This window comes from Anomaloglossus baeobatrachus, chromosome 1 (assembly GCF_048569485.1).
Source record: "Anomaloglossus baeobatrachus isolate aAnoBae1 chromosome 1, aAnoBae1.hap1, whole genome shotgun sequence".
In the NCBI taxonomy this organism is placed as follows: domain Eukaryota; kingdom Metazoa; phylum Chordata; class Amphibia; order Anura; family Aromobatidae; genus Anomaloglossus; species Anomaloglossus baeobatrachus.
Window position 1 is genome coordinate 111836932 of NC_134353.1, and position 19233 is coordinate 111856164.

General features: G+C 45.0%; 1 protein-coding gene across 3 annotated transcripts in view; it reads left to right on the top strand.

Moving 5' to 3' along the window:
* The window catches only part of TBC1D1 (TBC1 domain family member 1), a 209185-nt gene that overhangs the window by 117404 nt on the left and 72548 nt on the right, over positions 1–19233 (top strand). For 2 of the 3 annotated variants that reach the window (XM_075346959.1, XM_075346958.1), the window contains one exon: positions 13497–13636. In XM_075346959.1, coding sequence (XP_075203074.1) covers positions 13497–13636 — 140 coding nt within the window. Of the gene's footprint in view, positions 1–9374; positions 9531–13115; positions 13233–13496; positions 13637–19233 lie in introns of all 3 variants that reach the window. The other variant, XM_075346957.1, reaches the window with a different exon arrangement.

Below are 19233 nucleotides of genomic sequence, written 5' to 3' on the forward strand. Positions count from 1 at the left end.
ACATGTCAATTGTTTTTGCCATTTGGGTTTTGCACTGCAAAGCTGAGTTTTTGACCAAAGTTCTGCCACAAAAAGGCAGCATTTTGAACAACATAGTGTGAACAAGAAACCCAAATTCCCATAGACTTTGCTTGAATAGAAGAACACATCCATTTTGGCATTAAACAGCGCAGAAGAAAAAGCAGCAAAAAAGCAGGTAAAAAGCAACGTGCGCACATACCCTTATACAGAGCTGGTAGTCTATTAAAGAGCTTGTTCGGGCTCCACGAAAGAATAGATCCTTTGGATTCCAAAAGCTCATCATAATGCAGTACCTTTTTGCTGCTGTGGACATGGTAGTGGCCCCCCCTTACCCCTTGTGGCTGCGCAGTTTACAGTTTGTCTACTCGTGGATTCTCTATTACAATGAATGGGGCTCAGATGCAATACTAGACAAACCATGGGCATGAGATTTGCTGACGATTACTAAAAAAGTCCTAAAAAACTTGTATCTGCCACTAAAATGTCTACGGCAATCCTTCCTTGTGTGATATTTCCTCTTTGGCTCTCAAATATTGCCCCAGAATCTACCTACAGAAGTGCAAGGAAACTGAACACAAGACGAAAGGATTACGAATGTTCAGTCGCCTCTGATCTTAAGACACAGTCCGTCTGAAATGCTTCAGTAATGGGGATTCAGAAAGAACATGTTCTTCTTAATATCAAAGAAAGCCAAGATCCAATTTCATCCTCTCCAGATGACATTTACAGCACTAAATCAGAAATCTTGGAAGGAATATCATTTGTGAAAACAGTCTTTGTTTTCATGTAAGAACAAAGTACAGATCATTGCTATCTGTTATTATAATTGGTTAGGATAGTCGTGTTATGTTCAACCATAAGGATTAGTGGGTGGAAGTTATTTTTAACCTGTTCTTTTCCTCTGCTGTATTCGGTGGGATACTTGCAAAAGCAGATTGCGCTCTAGACCAGTGTTTCTTAACTCCAGTCCTCAAGACCCACCAACAGATCATGTTTTCCTCAATCAGGTTTTCAGGATTTCCTTAATGTTGCACAGGTGAAGGGATTATTCAATGTTTAGTATTGAGGAAAACCTGAAATCATGATCTGTTGGTGGGTCTTGAGGACTGGAGTTAAGAAACACTGCTCAAGACAAAGATGGTCAACTTTAAGTTCTTTTTTTTTAAGGCGTGTCCTGTCTCAGGATATCCCTTTCAATGAGCTACCGTATTTTTCGGACTATAAGACGCACCTGACCATAAGACGCACCCTGGGTTTAGAGGAGGAAAATTAAAATTTTAACCAAAAAATATGGTCATGACACACTGTTATGGGGCGAGGATCTGCTGCTGACACTGTTATGGGGGTAATGTCCCCAAATTCTCTACTAAGGTACCCCATTCTGGTAAGGATCCTCCTGCCTTGTATATGATCCTGCTCATATACCCCCATCCTGCTCATAATATACCCCCCATCCATCCTGCTCATGATATACCCCCCATCCATCCTGCTCATGATATACCCCCATCCATCCTGCTCATGATATACCCCCATCCATCCTGCTCATGATATACCCCCCATCCATCCTGCTCATGATATACCCCCCATCCATCCTGCTCATGATATACCCCCCCATCCATCCTGCTCATGATATACCCCCCCATCCATCCTGCTCATGATATACCCCCCCATCCATCCTGCTCATGATATACCCCCCCATCCATCCTGCTCATGATATACCCCCCCATCCATCCTGCTCATGATATACCCCCCATCCATCCTGCTCATGATATACCCCCCCATCCATCCTGCTCATGATATACCCCCCCATCCATCCTGCTCATGATATACGCACATACCCCCCCCCATCCATCCTGCTCATGATATACGCCCCCCATCATCACCCTCAACCAACATATCCGGCACCATCATCCTGCTATGAACCCCCCCCATCCCTCATCCTGCTCATGATATACTACACCCCCCATCCATCCTGCTCATGATATACTACACCCCCCATCCATCCTGCTCATGATATACCCCCATCCATCCTGCTCATGATATACCCCCTCATCCATCCTGCTCATGATATACCCCCTCATCCATCCTGCTCATGATATACCCCCTCATCCATCCTGCTCATGATATACCCCCTCATCCATCCTGCTCATGATATACCCCCTCATCCATCCTGCTCATGATATAGCCCCATCCATCCTGCTCATGATATAGCCCCATCCATCCTGCTCATGATATAGCCCCATCCATCCTGCTCATGATATAGCCCCATCCATCCTGCTCATGATATAGCCCCATCCATCCTGCTCATGATATAGCCCCATCCATCCTGCTCATGATATAGCCCCATCCATCCTGCTCATGATATAGCCCCATCCATCCTGCTCATGATATAGCCCCATCCATCCTGCTCATGATATACTACCCCCCCATCCATCCTGCTCATGATATACCCCCATCCATCCTGCTCATGATATACTACCCCCCATCCATCCTGCTCATGATATACCCCCCATCCATCTTGCTCATGATATACCCCCTCATCCATCCTGCTCATGATATACCCCCTCATCCATCCTGCTCATGATATACCCCCTCATCCATCCTGCTCATGATATACCCCCTCATCCATCCTGCTCATGATATACCCCCCATCCATCCTGCTCATGATATAGCCCCATCCATCCTGCTCATGATATAGCCCCATCCATCCTGCTCATGATATAGCCCCATCCATCCTGCTCATGATATAGCCCCATCCATCCTGCTCATGATATACTAGCCCCATCCATCCTGCTCATGATATACTACCCTCCCATCCATCCTGCTCATGATATACCCCCCATCAATCCTGCTCATGATATACCCCCCCCATCCATCCTGCTCATGATATACCCCCCCCATCCATCCTGCTCATGATATACCCCCCCCATCCATCCTGCTCATGATATACCCCCCCCATCCATCCTGCTCATGATATACCCCCCCCATCCATCCTGCTCATGATATACCCCCCCATCCATCCTGCTCATGATATACCCCCCCATCCATCCTGCTCATGATATACCCCCCCATCCATCCTGCTCATGATATACCCCCCCATCCATCCTGCTCATGATATACGCCCCCCCATCCATCCTGCTCATGATATACCCCCCATCCATCCTGCTCATGATATACTACACCCCCCATCCATCCAGCTCATGATATACTACACCCCCCATCCATCCTGCTCATGATATACTACACCCCCCATCCATCCTGCTCATGATATACCCCCCCATCCATCCTGCTCATGATATACCCCCTCATCCATCCTGCTCATGATATACCCCCATCCATCCTGCTCATGATATACCCCCATCCATCCTGCTCATGATATAGCCCCATCCATCCTGCTCATGATATAGCCCCATCCATCCTGCTCATGATATACTACCCCCCCATCCATCCTGCTCATGATATACCCCCATCCATCCTGCTCATGATATACTACCCCCCATCCATCCTGCTCATGATATACCCCCCATCCATCTTGCTCATGATATACCCCCTCATCCATCCTGCTCATGATATACCCCCTCATCCATCCTCCTCATGATATACCCCCTCATCCATCCTGCTCATGATATACCCCCTCATCCATCCTGCTCATGATATACCCCCTCATCCATCCTGCTCATGATATACCCCCTCATCCATCCTGCTCATGATATACCCCCTCATCCATCCTGCTCATGATATACCCCCCCCATCCATCCTGCTCATGATATACTAGCCCCATCCATCCTGCTCATGATATACTAGCCCCATCCATCCTGCTCATGATATACTAGCCCCATCCATCCTGCTCATGATATACTACCCTCCCATCCATCCTGCTCATGATATACTACCCCCCCCATCCATCCTGCTCATGATATACTACCCCCCCCCATCCATCCTGCTCATGATATACTACCCCCCCCCCATCCATCCTGCTCATGATATACTACCCCCCCCCCCCCATCCATCCTGCTCATGATATACCCCCCATCCATCCTGGTATATGGCCTGTGGCACAGAAAAAAAAAATAAACGTTTATACTCCCCTTTCCTCACTCCCTGAAGCACCGATCTCTGTCTCAGCTGCAGCGCCGCTGTGTGGAGCCGTCAGTGTGCGGAGCAGTCACCGTTGTCTGCAGCATCGCGAATCGATGTCTTCCTGTCTGTGCCGGTCAGCTAAGCTGGTGGACACTAGCGGCGCGCACAGCGATGACGTCATCGCTGTGCGCGCCACTAGTGTCCAGGTCAGCTGACCGGCACAGACAGGAAGACATCGCACGATGCTGCAGGAGGACCACTCCACACACGGTGACGGGTGAGTGTACTGATTCACTGCTCCCCGCGCTGATAATGATGCACGGGGGGCAGTGAATACAGCCGCACATGATCACTCCAGGCTGTAGTTGCCAGGGGTGATCACGTCCGGCTGTTAATTATGCGCGCCTCCCCCCCGCCCATCACTCCGCCCACCTGTCAGTGCCAGTTTCGCTGAGAGATGATGGGCGGGAGGATGGGCGTGCATATGTAATGAGCGGGCGTGCATATGTAATGAGCGGGCTCACGTGGTCATTGCAGGCGCTGCTGCAGCCTGCTCGTGCCCCCGATGGCCCGCTCCACCGCAGCACCCACATTCCCGGCCGCAGCCCTATAGTCAGACCATAAGACGCACCCCCCACTTTTCCCCAACATTTGGGGGGAAAAAAGTGCGTCTTATGGTCCGGAAATACGGTAATTCCAACACTCCTCCTCCCTTTTTTGGTGAACTAGGGCACAAGCTTCCATAAGCTAGAAGTTTCTGTAAGTTTGGAGGCAATACCTTGTCATAAAATGTAATGGTCCCATCCAATTTGTCCAGTGATGCCTATTTTCTAGAAATGGGAGAATCTATTCACAGGGCTCTTCCCGTTAAGCAGATTAGATTACTGACTTGGTCGAAGGATCAGACTGGTAATCTTCTCTTACCTCTGTATTCCCTGCTCTTCTTTTGATTAGCCAGGTTGGTGCGGCTCACCCTAATCCTAATCAAAAGAAGATCCATGAATGCCAGGAGATGAGAGGAGACTCACAAAAGTCCTGTCCTGCAGACAGATTACAGAGCTGGCCGATGGATCAGCGTCCTGCCAATCAATTCTCCTGTCTCTCCTGCTTTTTATGGGCTATTAGCACTTTCTTACTAAGTAACATCACTATATGAATCTGGGACCTTATCCTGTTTTCCCAACCACCTAAATTTTATGTAAGAGGGGTATATATATTTAACAAAGAAAAGTGTGTGTGTGTGTGTGTGTGTGTGTGTGTGTGTGTGTTTCCCACTAATTGACCTTTTTATCCCTGTCCTATAAATGTTTGATTGTTGTGACCCTCTACCAATCTCTTTAATAAGGGTTCCAAGCCCACGTTCCTTCTCAAGACACAATGGCAGTGAGGATGATGTTGAATGGAGTGGCGAGTGAGCATTCAACTTTCAGCTCCATTGAAAGTCTGAGCATGATGGACACTTCTTTTTTTGTCAGTTCCATGGACTAGGGATCATGCAGAAGGAGTAAAGGATAAGCTTAAACATTTAATATACTGTAGTTAAAAGCAGTGGGGAAAACGTACCCACTTGTTAGAAGAACAGAGAGGCCAAGCATTGGTGGATAGATTTCTTGCCTTACGGGCAATTGTTACTGGCTGACCCAGGTCAATTAATGATTACCATTTGGCAGTATGCAGGCAGACAAAACCATAATGGAGACAGAATGACCACTAATGCAAATGTTCTGTCTCAATATACAGTGACCAATATGTGACCCATGAGTTGGAGGGGCCCTCTGCTGCTTAGCGATCATAGTATGTGAGTGGCTGTGGGGACGTCCGACTGTGGAAAGCATCATATTGGTGCACCATCATATTGTGTGGAAGCTACCATACTGTATGGGCCAGAGGTAGGCGCTGTAGTGGCCATCACACTATGGTCTAAGTTGTGGGGCACAACACTGTGTAGGAGCAGTGAATGCCAAAAAACTGAATAGGGGAAAGCTGTGTGCCATCAGGCTATGGGTAAGGCTGTGTTGGAGGAGATAAGTGTTTTGTGATTTGTGTGGGTCATCTGCCTGAGGGGCATTATACCCTGTACTGGCTGAAATGTGGGGAGCCATAACACTGTGCTGGTCTGTCATAAGATAACTGTTGCACTGTGGTGTAGGAGGTATGGGGGTCATCACACTAACGGTAGAACTGTGGGCAGTGGCTTACCCGTGAGTTATGGGTACGGGGCGCTTTCAGTGCCACCCCCCCCCCCCACCTGGCATTGCACTTTAACTGTTTAGCGTTGGCCTATTTTACATGTGGAAGGTATTGTGGATAGATTCACAATCACACTGTGGAGGGAGGGCCATCATACTGTGTGAAGGGGCTGTTGGGGGGACATCATACTGTGTGGAGGGGCTGTGCTGGCTGTTGGAGTGGCTATACTATGTATGTGGGGAGGGGGTGACTCATAATAGTGTGTGTGTGTGTGTGTGTGTGTGTGTGTGTTTTGTGTGACCTCCACTGTTTCTATGCTAATTAGGGCCTTTGACTAGTCTAGTCTTAGTTTTCCTGGACTAGTCGGTCAACTTTCCATGTTATTACGCCCCTGTGGGTGTGATGACATGAATTTCATGAGCCGGTGTCACTGCCAGCACCTGGAAATATTGCGCATGTGTGCAGCTGTTTTCACTCACATTGAACTTCTGAAGCCGGCTGTACATGTCCCAGCTTCAGAGAGGCGCACTGAGCATGATCAGAAGTGCAGAAGCTGTTCCTCCGATTATGCGCAGTGCACCTCTCTGAAGTTGGGACTGCATCTGGCTTCAGAGGTTCAATGTGAGTGAATAAAGCCACGCGCATGCGCAGTATTTCCAGTAGCTGGTGGTGACACTGGCTCATGGAAATCAGGTTTACACCCACAGGAGTGTGATAACATGGAAAGAGGCCATATATTCTGGGGAAATAACGCCCCATCGATTAATCAATGACCTAATTAAAACCTTGATTTTAGTGAATAACGTTATACAGGGCTGGTTAGGCAGATAACTTTGTCATACAGATGGGTATGCGGTTGGGTTGGAGGGCATAGCAGACCTGACAAGTTCCCTTTTAACAGAACCACAGGAGGTTATGTAGAACATCTCTAGAAAGTGCCTTGTAGAATATTCTGTTTATCTTGGAGTGATCGGTTTTAGGACTGAGCCTGTAATCTTCTCATCATGCTCGTGCAGGAGGCTCGTGCACTGACCACCCGAGGCAGGACAGGCATAAAAGTGTGCAGGAAGGAATGAAATATAAGGCAACAGACCGCAGATGTTTCATTAGATAGGGGACTCTCAAGCTGATACATGCAAACAAGTGTCATAACATGTCTTCAGCTCTTGCAAGATCAGTGTAGGCTTCTGAGGAAGAGACAAGCAAGCAAGTCATTATTCCAGCATATCTGCACAACACAGGATTGTAGCCTGGTAAACACCAGACCAGAAATTATTTCATGTGCAGAATACAGTGGTGATCTGCATTCTGTACCACGATGAACAGTGCAGAAAAGTGTGCGACGACTGAGACCTTCCGGTGTGATCCTGCACCGCACACCTTACAAGACTCTGCTGACACATTCCGGAGACCAATATTGACACTAGCTGTGTGCATTGAACACGTGGATATTTCTTCTTGCACTTTTGTCCCCCCACATGTTTTCCTGCTTAAGTTTGATTGGTAGCAAACTAGAGATATTTGGGGTCTTCATCTAACATATTGATTTATACCATGTCACTAAGTGACTCTAGACAGCTCGCGGCTATCTTATAACAAACTTGTTTGCCACTCAAAATTTTTAAATTTGCACAAAATGTGAAGCCTCTAAAATAAATTAACATTGGCACACTGATATCAGACAATTTTCAAAAATTGGGAAGCTCGCTACTAAGGTTAAAGTTGCGTTGCCGTAATTTGCACCAAATTTATCAGAGGTGTCACGTTTTGATAAATATGTAATGGTGGAGTTGGAATACTCTAAAAATTTGTGAAAAATAGGCCAATTTTATTTCTGGTAATGTGGACCTGTATCTTTTCAAAGGCGGTAAAATATTGCTTAATAGGAGACAAAATGTAGCAATCTGAGAATTTGTAGTGTATTGAAATTTTATACTTTTGATTTTAGTTTATCAGCGAACACAATTAAACCAGAGAACTTGAAATGGCTTCATATACCTGTGAATATCCAGGGATAAAGTAACCTTCCTCCTTTTTATGGAAACAAAGCTGCAAATATGACTATTACAGCATCAAAACAATTGCTTGTGAGGTCTTATTATAGCCATGAGTGGTCTTGGTTGGGTCATATCTGTAAGGGATCGATGGAGACAGTCTCACTTGCTGCATTAGGCAGTCAAAGGTCCATTTTCCGTGATGGATGCCACCAATGTGATAAAGAAAACCTAATAGTTTGGGGGGTTCTGAGGATGATTTTGCACTCCAACCAGTAGTATAAAGTTACTAGTCTAAAGACAGAGGAAACCTTTTCTAGGACGTCTTGAAGTTTGGCTTCTTTCTTACATAAATTGTTTTCCAACTTTCATTAAAAGAGGACCTCATGACTCTCTGAACTTGAGTGTTTTCCAAAATACTTGTATTCTAGATGGAATTACCGCTCTGGGGCTTCCTCGCCTTGGAACCTTACTTACCCTGTGCTGTTCCTCTGTAGGAACACCCCTCACTTGGTAATGCCCAGAGTCCAATCTGTGCTGCCAATTTGGGGTCGTGAAGGGGGAAATGCCCTTTTGACAATGGGAGCTGTAACGCAAAGTTGTCAATACTATTCCACAATGGTTGTTATCAAACTTCTTCAAGGTAGTCTTATGAAAAGCTTCGTTTTACGTTGATATATTAGCAAAAAAAAATTAAAAAAATTTGAGGAGTGGGAGGCAACGTGTGTGTGTGTGTGTGTGTGTCTGTGTGTGTAAAATATATATTATATATAAAATATATATTGTATATAAACCAATCAAATATTTCTTTATTTCAATACATTTTGTCGTTACTACTACCCATTACTACATGAACCTTCTGTAGAATTGACAGCCATTGTCAGTAGAAGCTAATGTATATACAGTAAAAAGTTCATTGACCATTTTTCCACACATTTGGACTTTTCTCTTTTTTTTTTTCTTTTAATAGTCATCCTCATAAAATATAGATAGTTTTGCGGTAGTTTTCTACCTTGTTCACAATCTCTACCTCTACTGAAATCTCTCTCACCACTCCCCTCCCTCGCTGGCTGGAATTCTGGCGTCTAGTTCCAGCTCGGCTTCTAGTGTGCCTGCGAGCAGTTCAGCACAATGTGACGAAGCTGCTGCGTCTCCTCCTGTCACTGCAGCCTCTTCTCCTAGATTCGTCAAAAAATTAAGGCATAACTCCGGTGGGGAACCTAGTGGTCCAGTCACTCAGAAGAGGTGAGCAGAACATCCTGTCCTGTCCTTGTCCTGCACGGTTTCTTGCTTGGTCATATCTGCATGTGTATTAGGTTCCAAGATTTAGAGATGTATGCAGTCCTTATATTCCTTGTATACTTCTTAGCATTTGTATTACATATAGATATTAGATCTGGTGTGTGTGTGTGTGTGTGTGTGTGATCTCATTACTGGTTTAGGAAATTACAGTTTATTGCAGGGGAAAAAAAAGTACAAAATTGTATATTGGGGGGGAGGAGGGGGTAACCATTACTTTGGGATCTTTCACTAATAGACATGCCTCACCCCCCAAAAAACCATCTGCAGCTTAAGGTATAAAATTCTTGAAATGTGCGCAATGTAACCTTTTCATCTAAACCTGTATGTCTAGTGCCTGACATTTGTGAAATCTAGTCTCTACTTGGCAGTAATTCTTATTAACGCTTCTCCGCTAATTTTTGTAGCCTGCTGCAATATATACGAGGGCTGGTAAACCATACAGTGTGTGTGTATATACTGCTCGAAAAAAATCTAAGGGAACACTTAAGCATCACAGTCTAAGGTCCCGTCACACACAACGAGATCGCTAATGAGATCCTTTCTGCGTCACTGTTTCTGTGACGCAGTAGCGATCTTGCCAGCGATCTCGTTATGTGTGACACCTACCAGCGATCAGGCCCCTGCTGTGAGATCACTAGTCGTTGCTGAAGGGTCCATTTTCTTCAAAGGTAATGTCCTGCTGGTTAGGACACACCGCTGTGTTTGACACCTAACAATGACCTCCTATACAAGTCGCTCATCGTTGGTAAGGTCTGACTGTGTGACATCTCACCAGCAACTTACCAGCGATCCTTATCAGGTCGCATCGTTTTCAGGATCGCTGTTAAATGTGACGGGGGCTTTACCGTAGATCACCAAAACTTCAGGGAGATTTATCTGTTCAGATAGGAAAACGAAAGCAGTTGGGAATTGATTCAACCGGCGTCCTTGCAAATGAAGATAAGTGCAATGGAGGGGAACCGCAAGACCACCCCAAAAAAGGGATCGTTTTACAGGTTGTGGCCACAGACCATTCGTCTCTCCTTCCTTAGTTTTCACCGTGCCTCTTCAGAGAGGAAGGCAGTGCCACCTATTGGGAGCAGCAATCCTTAAAGTCAATGTTGATGATATTTTTTTTTCTTTTTAGTAAGCCTTCCAATATGACAGGATAAAAGGCAAACCAGAATCTCAATTTCCAGACACTGTTTTTTTGGCTGTTCCCCCTCAGTGCAAAGCAAGAGATTGGATTTGGCTGTATGAGAGGCTTCTGCCTGTGGTCCAAGGGGTAACATTTCTTGCATATTTAATTTTTGAGAGGAATGTTACAAGGCTTATTAGCCTCCTTACACTGGTATTTCATTCTACACAAGGAGAAACATTGCCTCTCTTCTGTAGTTTTGCATTTTGCTAGCATCCTTGTGACTACTTGCTGAAGGAAGCACCACCTCAGTTCCTTCAGGTTGTACAAGTAGTTCAATTCCTCCAGGATCGGAAATCACTGTATGCTGTGTCTCCCAGAGTCCTCATGAGCATGGCGCAACTACCAGGACATGTCCATTACACAGTAAGCCAATGTTACTCTCACTGCCTCTGAGGATTTCACCCCAATACACATTGCGAAGCTTACACTGCTGCATTGGGCCTTGGCTTCCTCCTGGGGCAGGACAGTGCCCGGCCTCATGTGGCCAGAGTGTGTAAGCAGCTTCTGGATGACAAGGGCATTGATGCCGCTGACTAAGTACTAGTGATAACGTCTGGGACATAATATATCAGTACACCAGATGCTGCCAAGTGGCACCACATTGTGTTTAGAAGATGCTTGTAGTCTGGGAGAAATCCCCCTCATCTCCCACCCTCAATACACGATCTGCCACCATATCTGGAGCATGCCAAGACATTGTGTATACAGACACATGGGGCTATGCACTCTACAAAGTCAGGTTATTAGATGCCATGATGAAAATTTCACAAATTAAAACCTGTGATTTGAGGGTTTGGTTTTTTTTTTTTGTTTACTTTTACTTTCAGGATTATTTGGTTGATTCATTACTAATTTCAGTGACTACTTAAAGGGAATCTGTCACCAGTTTTTTGCTCCCCAATCTGAGAGCAGCATAGTGTAGAGACAGAGACCCTGATTCCAGCGATGTCTCACTTACTGAGCGGTTTGCTGTCATTTTGATGATCAATTTTTTTTCTCTGCTGCAGATCCAGCAGTTATACAGAGCTCATGCTGGACTACCTGCAGCACGCCAAGTAGTTATCGAACGATAAAATCACTGATTAACCAGCAGGAGATTATCAAAACTACATGAAGCAGCCCAGTAACTGACACATCACTGGAATCAGGGTCTCTGTCTCTACATTATGCTGCTCTCAGATTAGGTGGCAAAAACCTGGTGACAGATTCCCTTTAAGGCTAGTTTCACACTTGAGTTGAACGGCATCCGCTGCATTGCGTTGTGTGACGGATGCAACGGATGCGTTGCATATAATGGCACAACGGATGCAACGGATCGTACAAAAATAGAAAGCTTTTTTTTTTTTTTTCTTTTTTAGTTTTATCGGCAGTAGACTATTGTGAACAATCAGCTGTCGCATGCCGGCGGCCGGGCGCTCAACTGAACGTTCCTCCGAGAGACAAAATAAAGTTTTTTTTTTTTTTTTTTTTGGTTTTTTTTTGTTTCTTTTTTTTTAAAAAAAAAAAAAAAAGAGCATGCGCAGAGAAAAATAGAGGATTCCGCCACTCAAAAAACGTTACATGCTGCGTTTCTTCTGCCCGGCGGACGCAACGCAGCATCTGCCAGCGGAAGCAACGCAGGTACTTTTGGCACAATCCATCGTCCATCCAAGTCAATGGGAAATGGCGGAAGTGTGAAAGTACCCTGACACACATCAGATCTTGATGAACTAAAGTATTAAGTGTCCCCTTGATTTTTGTAATATTATGTGATGGGCCCGGTTAAGTCAATGACCTCTTTCAGAATTATATGGGATCTGTTTGAGTGTTGATTAATTTGGGCTGTGTTATGAATGGAAGCTATGACGCTAATGTGAACACAGCCTAACAAACATGCTGTTTGTGACTCTAACTTTTTATGTTAAAAGTGGCTGTCTCCAGGTGTTTGTTACTTGCAGCATAATGTAGGGACAGATACCCAGGTTCCTGCAATGTGTCACTTAATTAAAACTGCAGAACCAAGTAATGTAACCGGCAACCTCTGTATAACGCTACCTCTGACACTGCATAGGCAGAAAGCTGCCAATCCATGGTGGGGTGTGTGGTTGGACTACCTGGCAGCAGGCTTTTTAGTCCTGTAGTGATATCTTGCTAAGTGTTTTTTTTTTTTTTCGTTTTTTTTCCTTTAATTTTAAATAAAGCCTTCTAAGCCTACATTATACTATGCTCAGATTAGTAGCAAAAACCTGGTGACTGATTCCTTTTGTTTATATCGTGACAGATTTATCCCAGACTTCTGTTCTTTTCTTGTACTACTTTTTCTTTGTTTTTAACCTGTCACTTCCTCCTTTTCTGATCCGTGCTCTCAGCCTCTTCTACCGCTCTTCTTTTCGGAAGAAGCTTCACTCTTCCTCTTCTGTGCCAAACTTTCTAAAGTTTCTTGCTCCTGTAGCAGAAAATAGTGCCTCTGAATTTAACAAGGAACGGTAGGTGGTTTGTGTGGTCCCTCTGGTTGCTCCATTGTATCTAATGGGTCCCTATATTTCGGGTCATTTTTTTTTTCCCCCTTTTTTGTTTAGATGTTTTATATAAATTACTATTGTCATTCATGTACTTGTTCATACTATGGGTGAAAATCCTTCATCTCCCTCCACCGTTGTCCCATGTACGGCATGACTCTCTTTAGTCTGATTTCTGTAGGCTGTCTTTGAATACGATTTTTCATGTTTTTATATTTTTCTGTCTTTCAGTGATTTTGAGTGTACGTCCATCCACAGTGAAGCGGCGTGCAGCAGCCCGGTGAGGACACGCCGGCATTCTTGGAGGCAACAAATCTTCCTGCGTGTGGCAACTCCACAAAAGGGATGTGATTCCCCAAACAGATATGAGGGTAAGAAATGAGTTCTGTTTTCTTTCTATAAGTAATATGTGTACTGACTTAAAGGGGTTTTCCACTTTTAAGAAAAGTGGTCCCCGAAAGCTTTTATTCACCGTGCAGGTAGTCCTCCTCCCTGGGTCCAGTACCGGCTTGCCAGCGGTCTCTGCGTTTTACCTGCAGAATTGATGTCATGTCAAGAGGGAATCGCCACTGCAGGCAATCGTTGTGCTAAGCAGCTCATGCTTCAGAAGCACGGAGCTCAGTGATTGGATGCATCTGTGATCTGCGTGTCGACGTAATATCACCACTGCAAAAAGAGGAATTAAATCCTCCAATAGCTAAGCAAATACAGAGAAATGGCAGAAGATGTAAACTGCCTAGGCAAAAAAAAAAAAACTAATGCACTGCCAGGATGCAGCAAGACCTCCAATAAATGGAGACATCACAGGTGCAAAAGGAGCAAATCACTCTACCATTCCATCTTTGGAAACAGCAGAGTGATTCGCTCCTTTTCCACCTGTGATGTCTCCATTTATTGGAGGTCTTGCTGCATCCTGGCAGTGCATTCGTTTTTTTTGGCCTGGGCAGTTTACATCTTCTGCCATTTGTCTGTCGATCTCACCACTGCAGCCAAAATACTTACACTGGAGCAGCAGTAGAGGGAACCAGGGAGAGTTAGTACCTGCTCCTTTTTATTTTAAAAGTATACAGATTTTTAGGGACCACATTTTATTGAAGCGGAAAACCCCTTTTGAAATATTTACAAAGTGTTGGGTTTTTTTTATATTTTTTTAATTTACCTGATATATTGACGACTTGCTTTTTCACCGTTGCAGTGAATGTGGTATCAGCCAGCACAATTGTGTTTAATTCCCCTCTTGTTTTAATGGTCACTGCGGTTCCCCACCTTTTAATCTTCAAACATGATTTTATTCTGGTGTCTTTAACTAGGAGAGACCCCCATTCTTCTGGAGACCAGTATGGTCACATATTATCTCAGTTGTACTGGTGGCTTGCATTGATGGGCACTATATGGATCTGTAGGTAATGTGGACATCTGTCCAAGTATTTTGAGCAGTTTTTATCACGTTGAAGGAAATGGTGACAAAGTTGGTCTTCCTGTTGCTTAAGAATGCAGTAGATGGCGGATTACGTGTAGGTGCATTTTTTTTTTTTGCATGTTGGTGCTTATGATCAGAGATTTTATCAAAACTGTCCAGATATAACAGCCAGTGTCTACTACTAGGGATTGTGTCTTATTTGAAGGAATAATGGAGCTGAGTGTCCACCTACTGGAGTAAGTATATACTCCCAAAAAAGGTGCGCAACAGAGCACAATATGACTCCTTGTGTCAGTGGTCCCGTCGGTGTATACATCCGAAACCCGTATTGTGAGGGCTTTGGATGGAAGCCTCGACTGGACCACTGAATGGGGAGAGGAACACAGTGTGAAATCGGCCTTAGCCTAGAGTTGAGCTGTCTCATGGAGAACCTAGGGGGAAGCTTCTACGTTCTGATCCAGATCAATATGGTGTCAAAATAGTTTTTTTTTTTTTTTGTTTTTTTTTTTTGTTTTTTTATTATTCCTCTGAAGATGGTTGGTTAGTGGCTTTATACACTTGGCCTTTTTGCAGTTCCTGGATCTGTAATACAGTTCTCATCGGCTTCTATGGGCTCAAACTGTTTAAAGCCACAATTTTATTTTTTTTTCTTTCTCTCTGATTATGTAATTTGCATGGGGTTGTAAGATTACCTCCAAAACGTACAGTGTGGCATTGATGGTTCCCTCCAATAAGAAAACACAGTTGCTTGCTATCTTGACCAAGTGGTCAATTGTAACGGTCCAACATGACTGATTTCCTTAACACGTGAACTGGACTGGTTTCCATCATTCCTGGTAAGAAGTGTGGAAATCTTCTGGTTGGCCGTCCTCTAGTGTCAGATAAGCCTTGGATCATGTTCGTAAATAAGCGGCATACAAATGCCAATCTGTATAATGGAGTCTGCGATTCTGCATATAATGTGTCATTACTCACCCAGTCGAGCATTTCTGCTGAGTCTGTACATACTTTTGTAGTAGTGGCAAATTGTTTTGCTAAAGTTGTACTTTGCTTTCATTAATTTCTTTAAAATTTTCTCCAAACAAAAAGTAAAGCAATATTGCTATAGATCCCAGGTTTGTGTTTAACACTTAAAGGGAACCCGTCACCAGGTTTTTCCTCTATAAGCTGCAGCCACCACCAGTGAATCCTTATATTCAGCATTCTAGAATACTGTATATGAGCCCAGGCCACTCTGTATAACATAAAGAGCGCTTTTATAATACTCACCTGCAGGGCGGTCCGGTCCGATGGGCATCACTGCTCTCTGTCCGGCACCTCCTCTCTTCCTGCCGTCCTCCTTCCCTGCTCTGTGGATGATATGTTCTGCGTCATCCACACAGAGGCCTCCATTGCGCTCCCGAACATGCACACTTCTATCTGCCCTGCTGAGGGCAGATCAAAGTATTGTAGTGCGCATGTGCGGTCGGTCTTTGACCTCTCTCCATACATTACAGTAATTTTGCTCTGCCCTCAGCATGTGCATAGGAGTGTAACAAATGCCACTGTGTGGATAACATAGGATGCGTCATCCACATGGAGCAGGGAAGGAAAAGAGAAGGCACCGGACAGAGACAAACGCCCATCGAGCCCTACCGCCCTGCAGGCAAGTAAAATAAGTCTGTCTTCTTTTTTTTTTTTTTTTTATATATTTTTTTTTTTTTTTATATATATATGAGCTGAATAGGAGGCGGATGTGCATTACCCGGCCGCCGCCACTATCAGACGGAGCAGCACCAGAACTGAGCATTTCCGGCTGCAGTCGCTGAGGCTGACTACAGCTGATCTGCAGGGCTGCCACGTGTCGGATCCCAGCTGATCAGACTTTGGTGACCTATCCTAAGTTTAGGCTATCAATGTAAAAGTAGGGGACAACCTCTTTCAGGAACTCGCTAATGTCATCTGTAGAAAGCATGGAGCTGGGGTCAGAATATCATTCTTGGAAAACCCGAATCAAAAAAACGTGAACTAAATAACAAGACCCATGACCAATGACCCCAGTGAAGCTGATAACTCACTAAATCTGTGAGACCCATGACACTCTCTACATATAACAAGGGTACCCAATCTCTGCAGAAGAAAGGAAATTGGGGTATTATATATTTATTTTTCCCTTTTATCACATACCTTTTAAAAAAGCTGAAGACATTCAAGCAAGTATGTGCTAGAGATAAATATTCCGGAAACAAAGGGCCAGGATCTCAATAGTGGATTGCAAGTGCCAAGCTAGAAGCCCAACTTGTCTGACTCTAGCACCATGTAACAGAGGGTTGCACAACATTTTTTTTCTTTTTTTTGGTCCTAGGGCCATATTGTCTTACTTTATTCATTCAGGGATATGTACATGAATACATCTGCAGAATAATGTTTTGAATATTTGAGAAGGGTTTTGAGTGAGTGTGTATAACTCCCCCTATCACCACATACAGCTCCTCTCCATAATATTGCCCCAACACTGCTCTTCTCCATAATACCCCATCACACAGCTGCTCTCCATAATAGCCCCCCCCCCAGCTGCTCTCCATAATAGCCCCCCCCCCCCCCCACAGCTGCTCTCCATTTTCACAAGCCACATGTAGTGCCCCTGAGACCATCAGGGTGCTACAAGGTTCTGCATCCCCGCCAGGATGCAGGGCCTACCCCCTTAGGGACCCCGAACCTCAGTGCCAGTTAAATAAAAAACCCAGGTAATCCCAGTTTTCCCCAACAATCCCCCATTCAATGGTACCTAGCTAGGGTGGGACCATGGATGGCCGCCTAGAGGTGGAGTCACTCCAGTCCACTAGTTGACCAGGTGGGAGGAGCAGACTGTGGAGAGTAGTCTGGAACACAGGAAGTCAATAGTCGGTCTAACTAAGTGAGTTGAGTAGTGACTGTGGAAGTGTAAAGGTGGAAGTGAAGGGACTCCCTGACTTGGGTTGACAGTGACCTGGTACCCAGGAGAGCTAGTTGCTGGTGGAATATGGTGGAGTACTCCCGGAACTACGCACCGACTGGGTACATGATCCTAGGACAGGAAAGAGCTTCAAGCCGACCTGTTAACACCTGCACAGCAAAGGGGACCATCAAGGACCTTGCTGACCCCAAAGAATCCGAAGACTCAGTAACGAGAAGAGAGCCGGGGACAGGACCAGAGACTCCATCCCCACGTGGTTCACGCTACTGTCAGGCAGACAGAGTTGGACACACCACAAACCTGGGACCCCTAGTTGTTCTATACCACGGGGACCCACTTGCCAGAGACTGGTGCAGGGGAAGAAGGTACCAGAGAACCAGACTGGCACTGGGACGAAGGGGACCTGGAGGCGAAACCAGCCGCCCTTGGGCAACCAGTTAACACCCGAAAAGAGAGTAAACCACCCACCTGGTGGGGTAGCACCCTACTTGCGGAGGGCCCAAGTCATCAGAGCTGCACATTCCATCAGCCCCAGCAAAACCTGCAGCAGCGGCTTCCTACACTTAGCCGCAAGTGGCGTCACAAATAACTTTATTCACAAATCGCCGGTAAATATCCCCCATTGCAAAAAGGGCCCAGGGCACAAAATCGGAAACTGCCACCACTATGACATTCCCAATAGAAACACTGTCTGGGACAGAGTACCCCATATCCCTGGGTGCTACACACTCACCCATTGCCCCATAATGTGGCTTCATAGAAACAGAGCCCCCCCCCACCGGCGACAGCAGTGTAATGTCAGTGTGGTGTGATGACTTAATCACGCTGCTGCAGGTCGGGGGATAACGAGTGCTGCTCTGCACTGCCCCAGTCCCGACGTTAAAGTGGTTAACTGTATTAGTGTCTAAAAAACACAAATACAGTTGAATATAGGGAGGTGAGAGCCAGAGGCCTCTCTGTTCTCTTTAAGCAGCACTATATCCTTCAGGGGGCTGCATGCGACCCACGGGCTATATGTTGTGCAGGCCTGATGTAGTAGATCAGTTATATAAATAAATGTGTGCAAGATTCAGAAGTGTAAGGCTTGTATGACTTCCACTAGTTTAATTGGCATTTACAAGGCATATTACTTGGCACTCTGTTCACGTTTAACTTCCACTACCATCTCCAGCTAATGGTCTTCTCCATAAGAACCAATTTTGGGACCTGTATTTATTGACACTTGTTCACATTACATGTGGGGTTCCATGTTTAGTTCCTATGATTGGGTGTTTCAGTACATGAATATATAATTACCCAGTATAAGATTTACTGATCAATCTGCTCAATTTATAATTGTGTGGTTTGTGGACGAATTTATCAATTCCATGTTTTTAAATAATTGTTTAATAAAAATACTGATATATTAAATGATGCGGCGTTACTCCTGTTTGGTATATTTGAGTAGTATCTATGGATATGGAGTTAGTATATACCGTATTTTTCGGACTATAAGGCGCACCCTGGTTTTAGAGGAGGAAAATAGGAAAATAAAACTTTAAGCAAAATGTGGTCATGACACACTGTTATTGGGCGAGGATCTGCTGCTGACACTGTTATGGGGGTAATGTCCC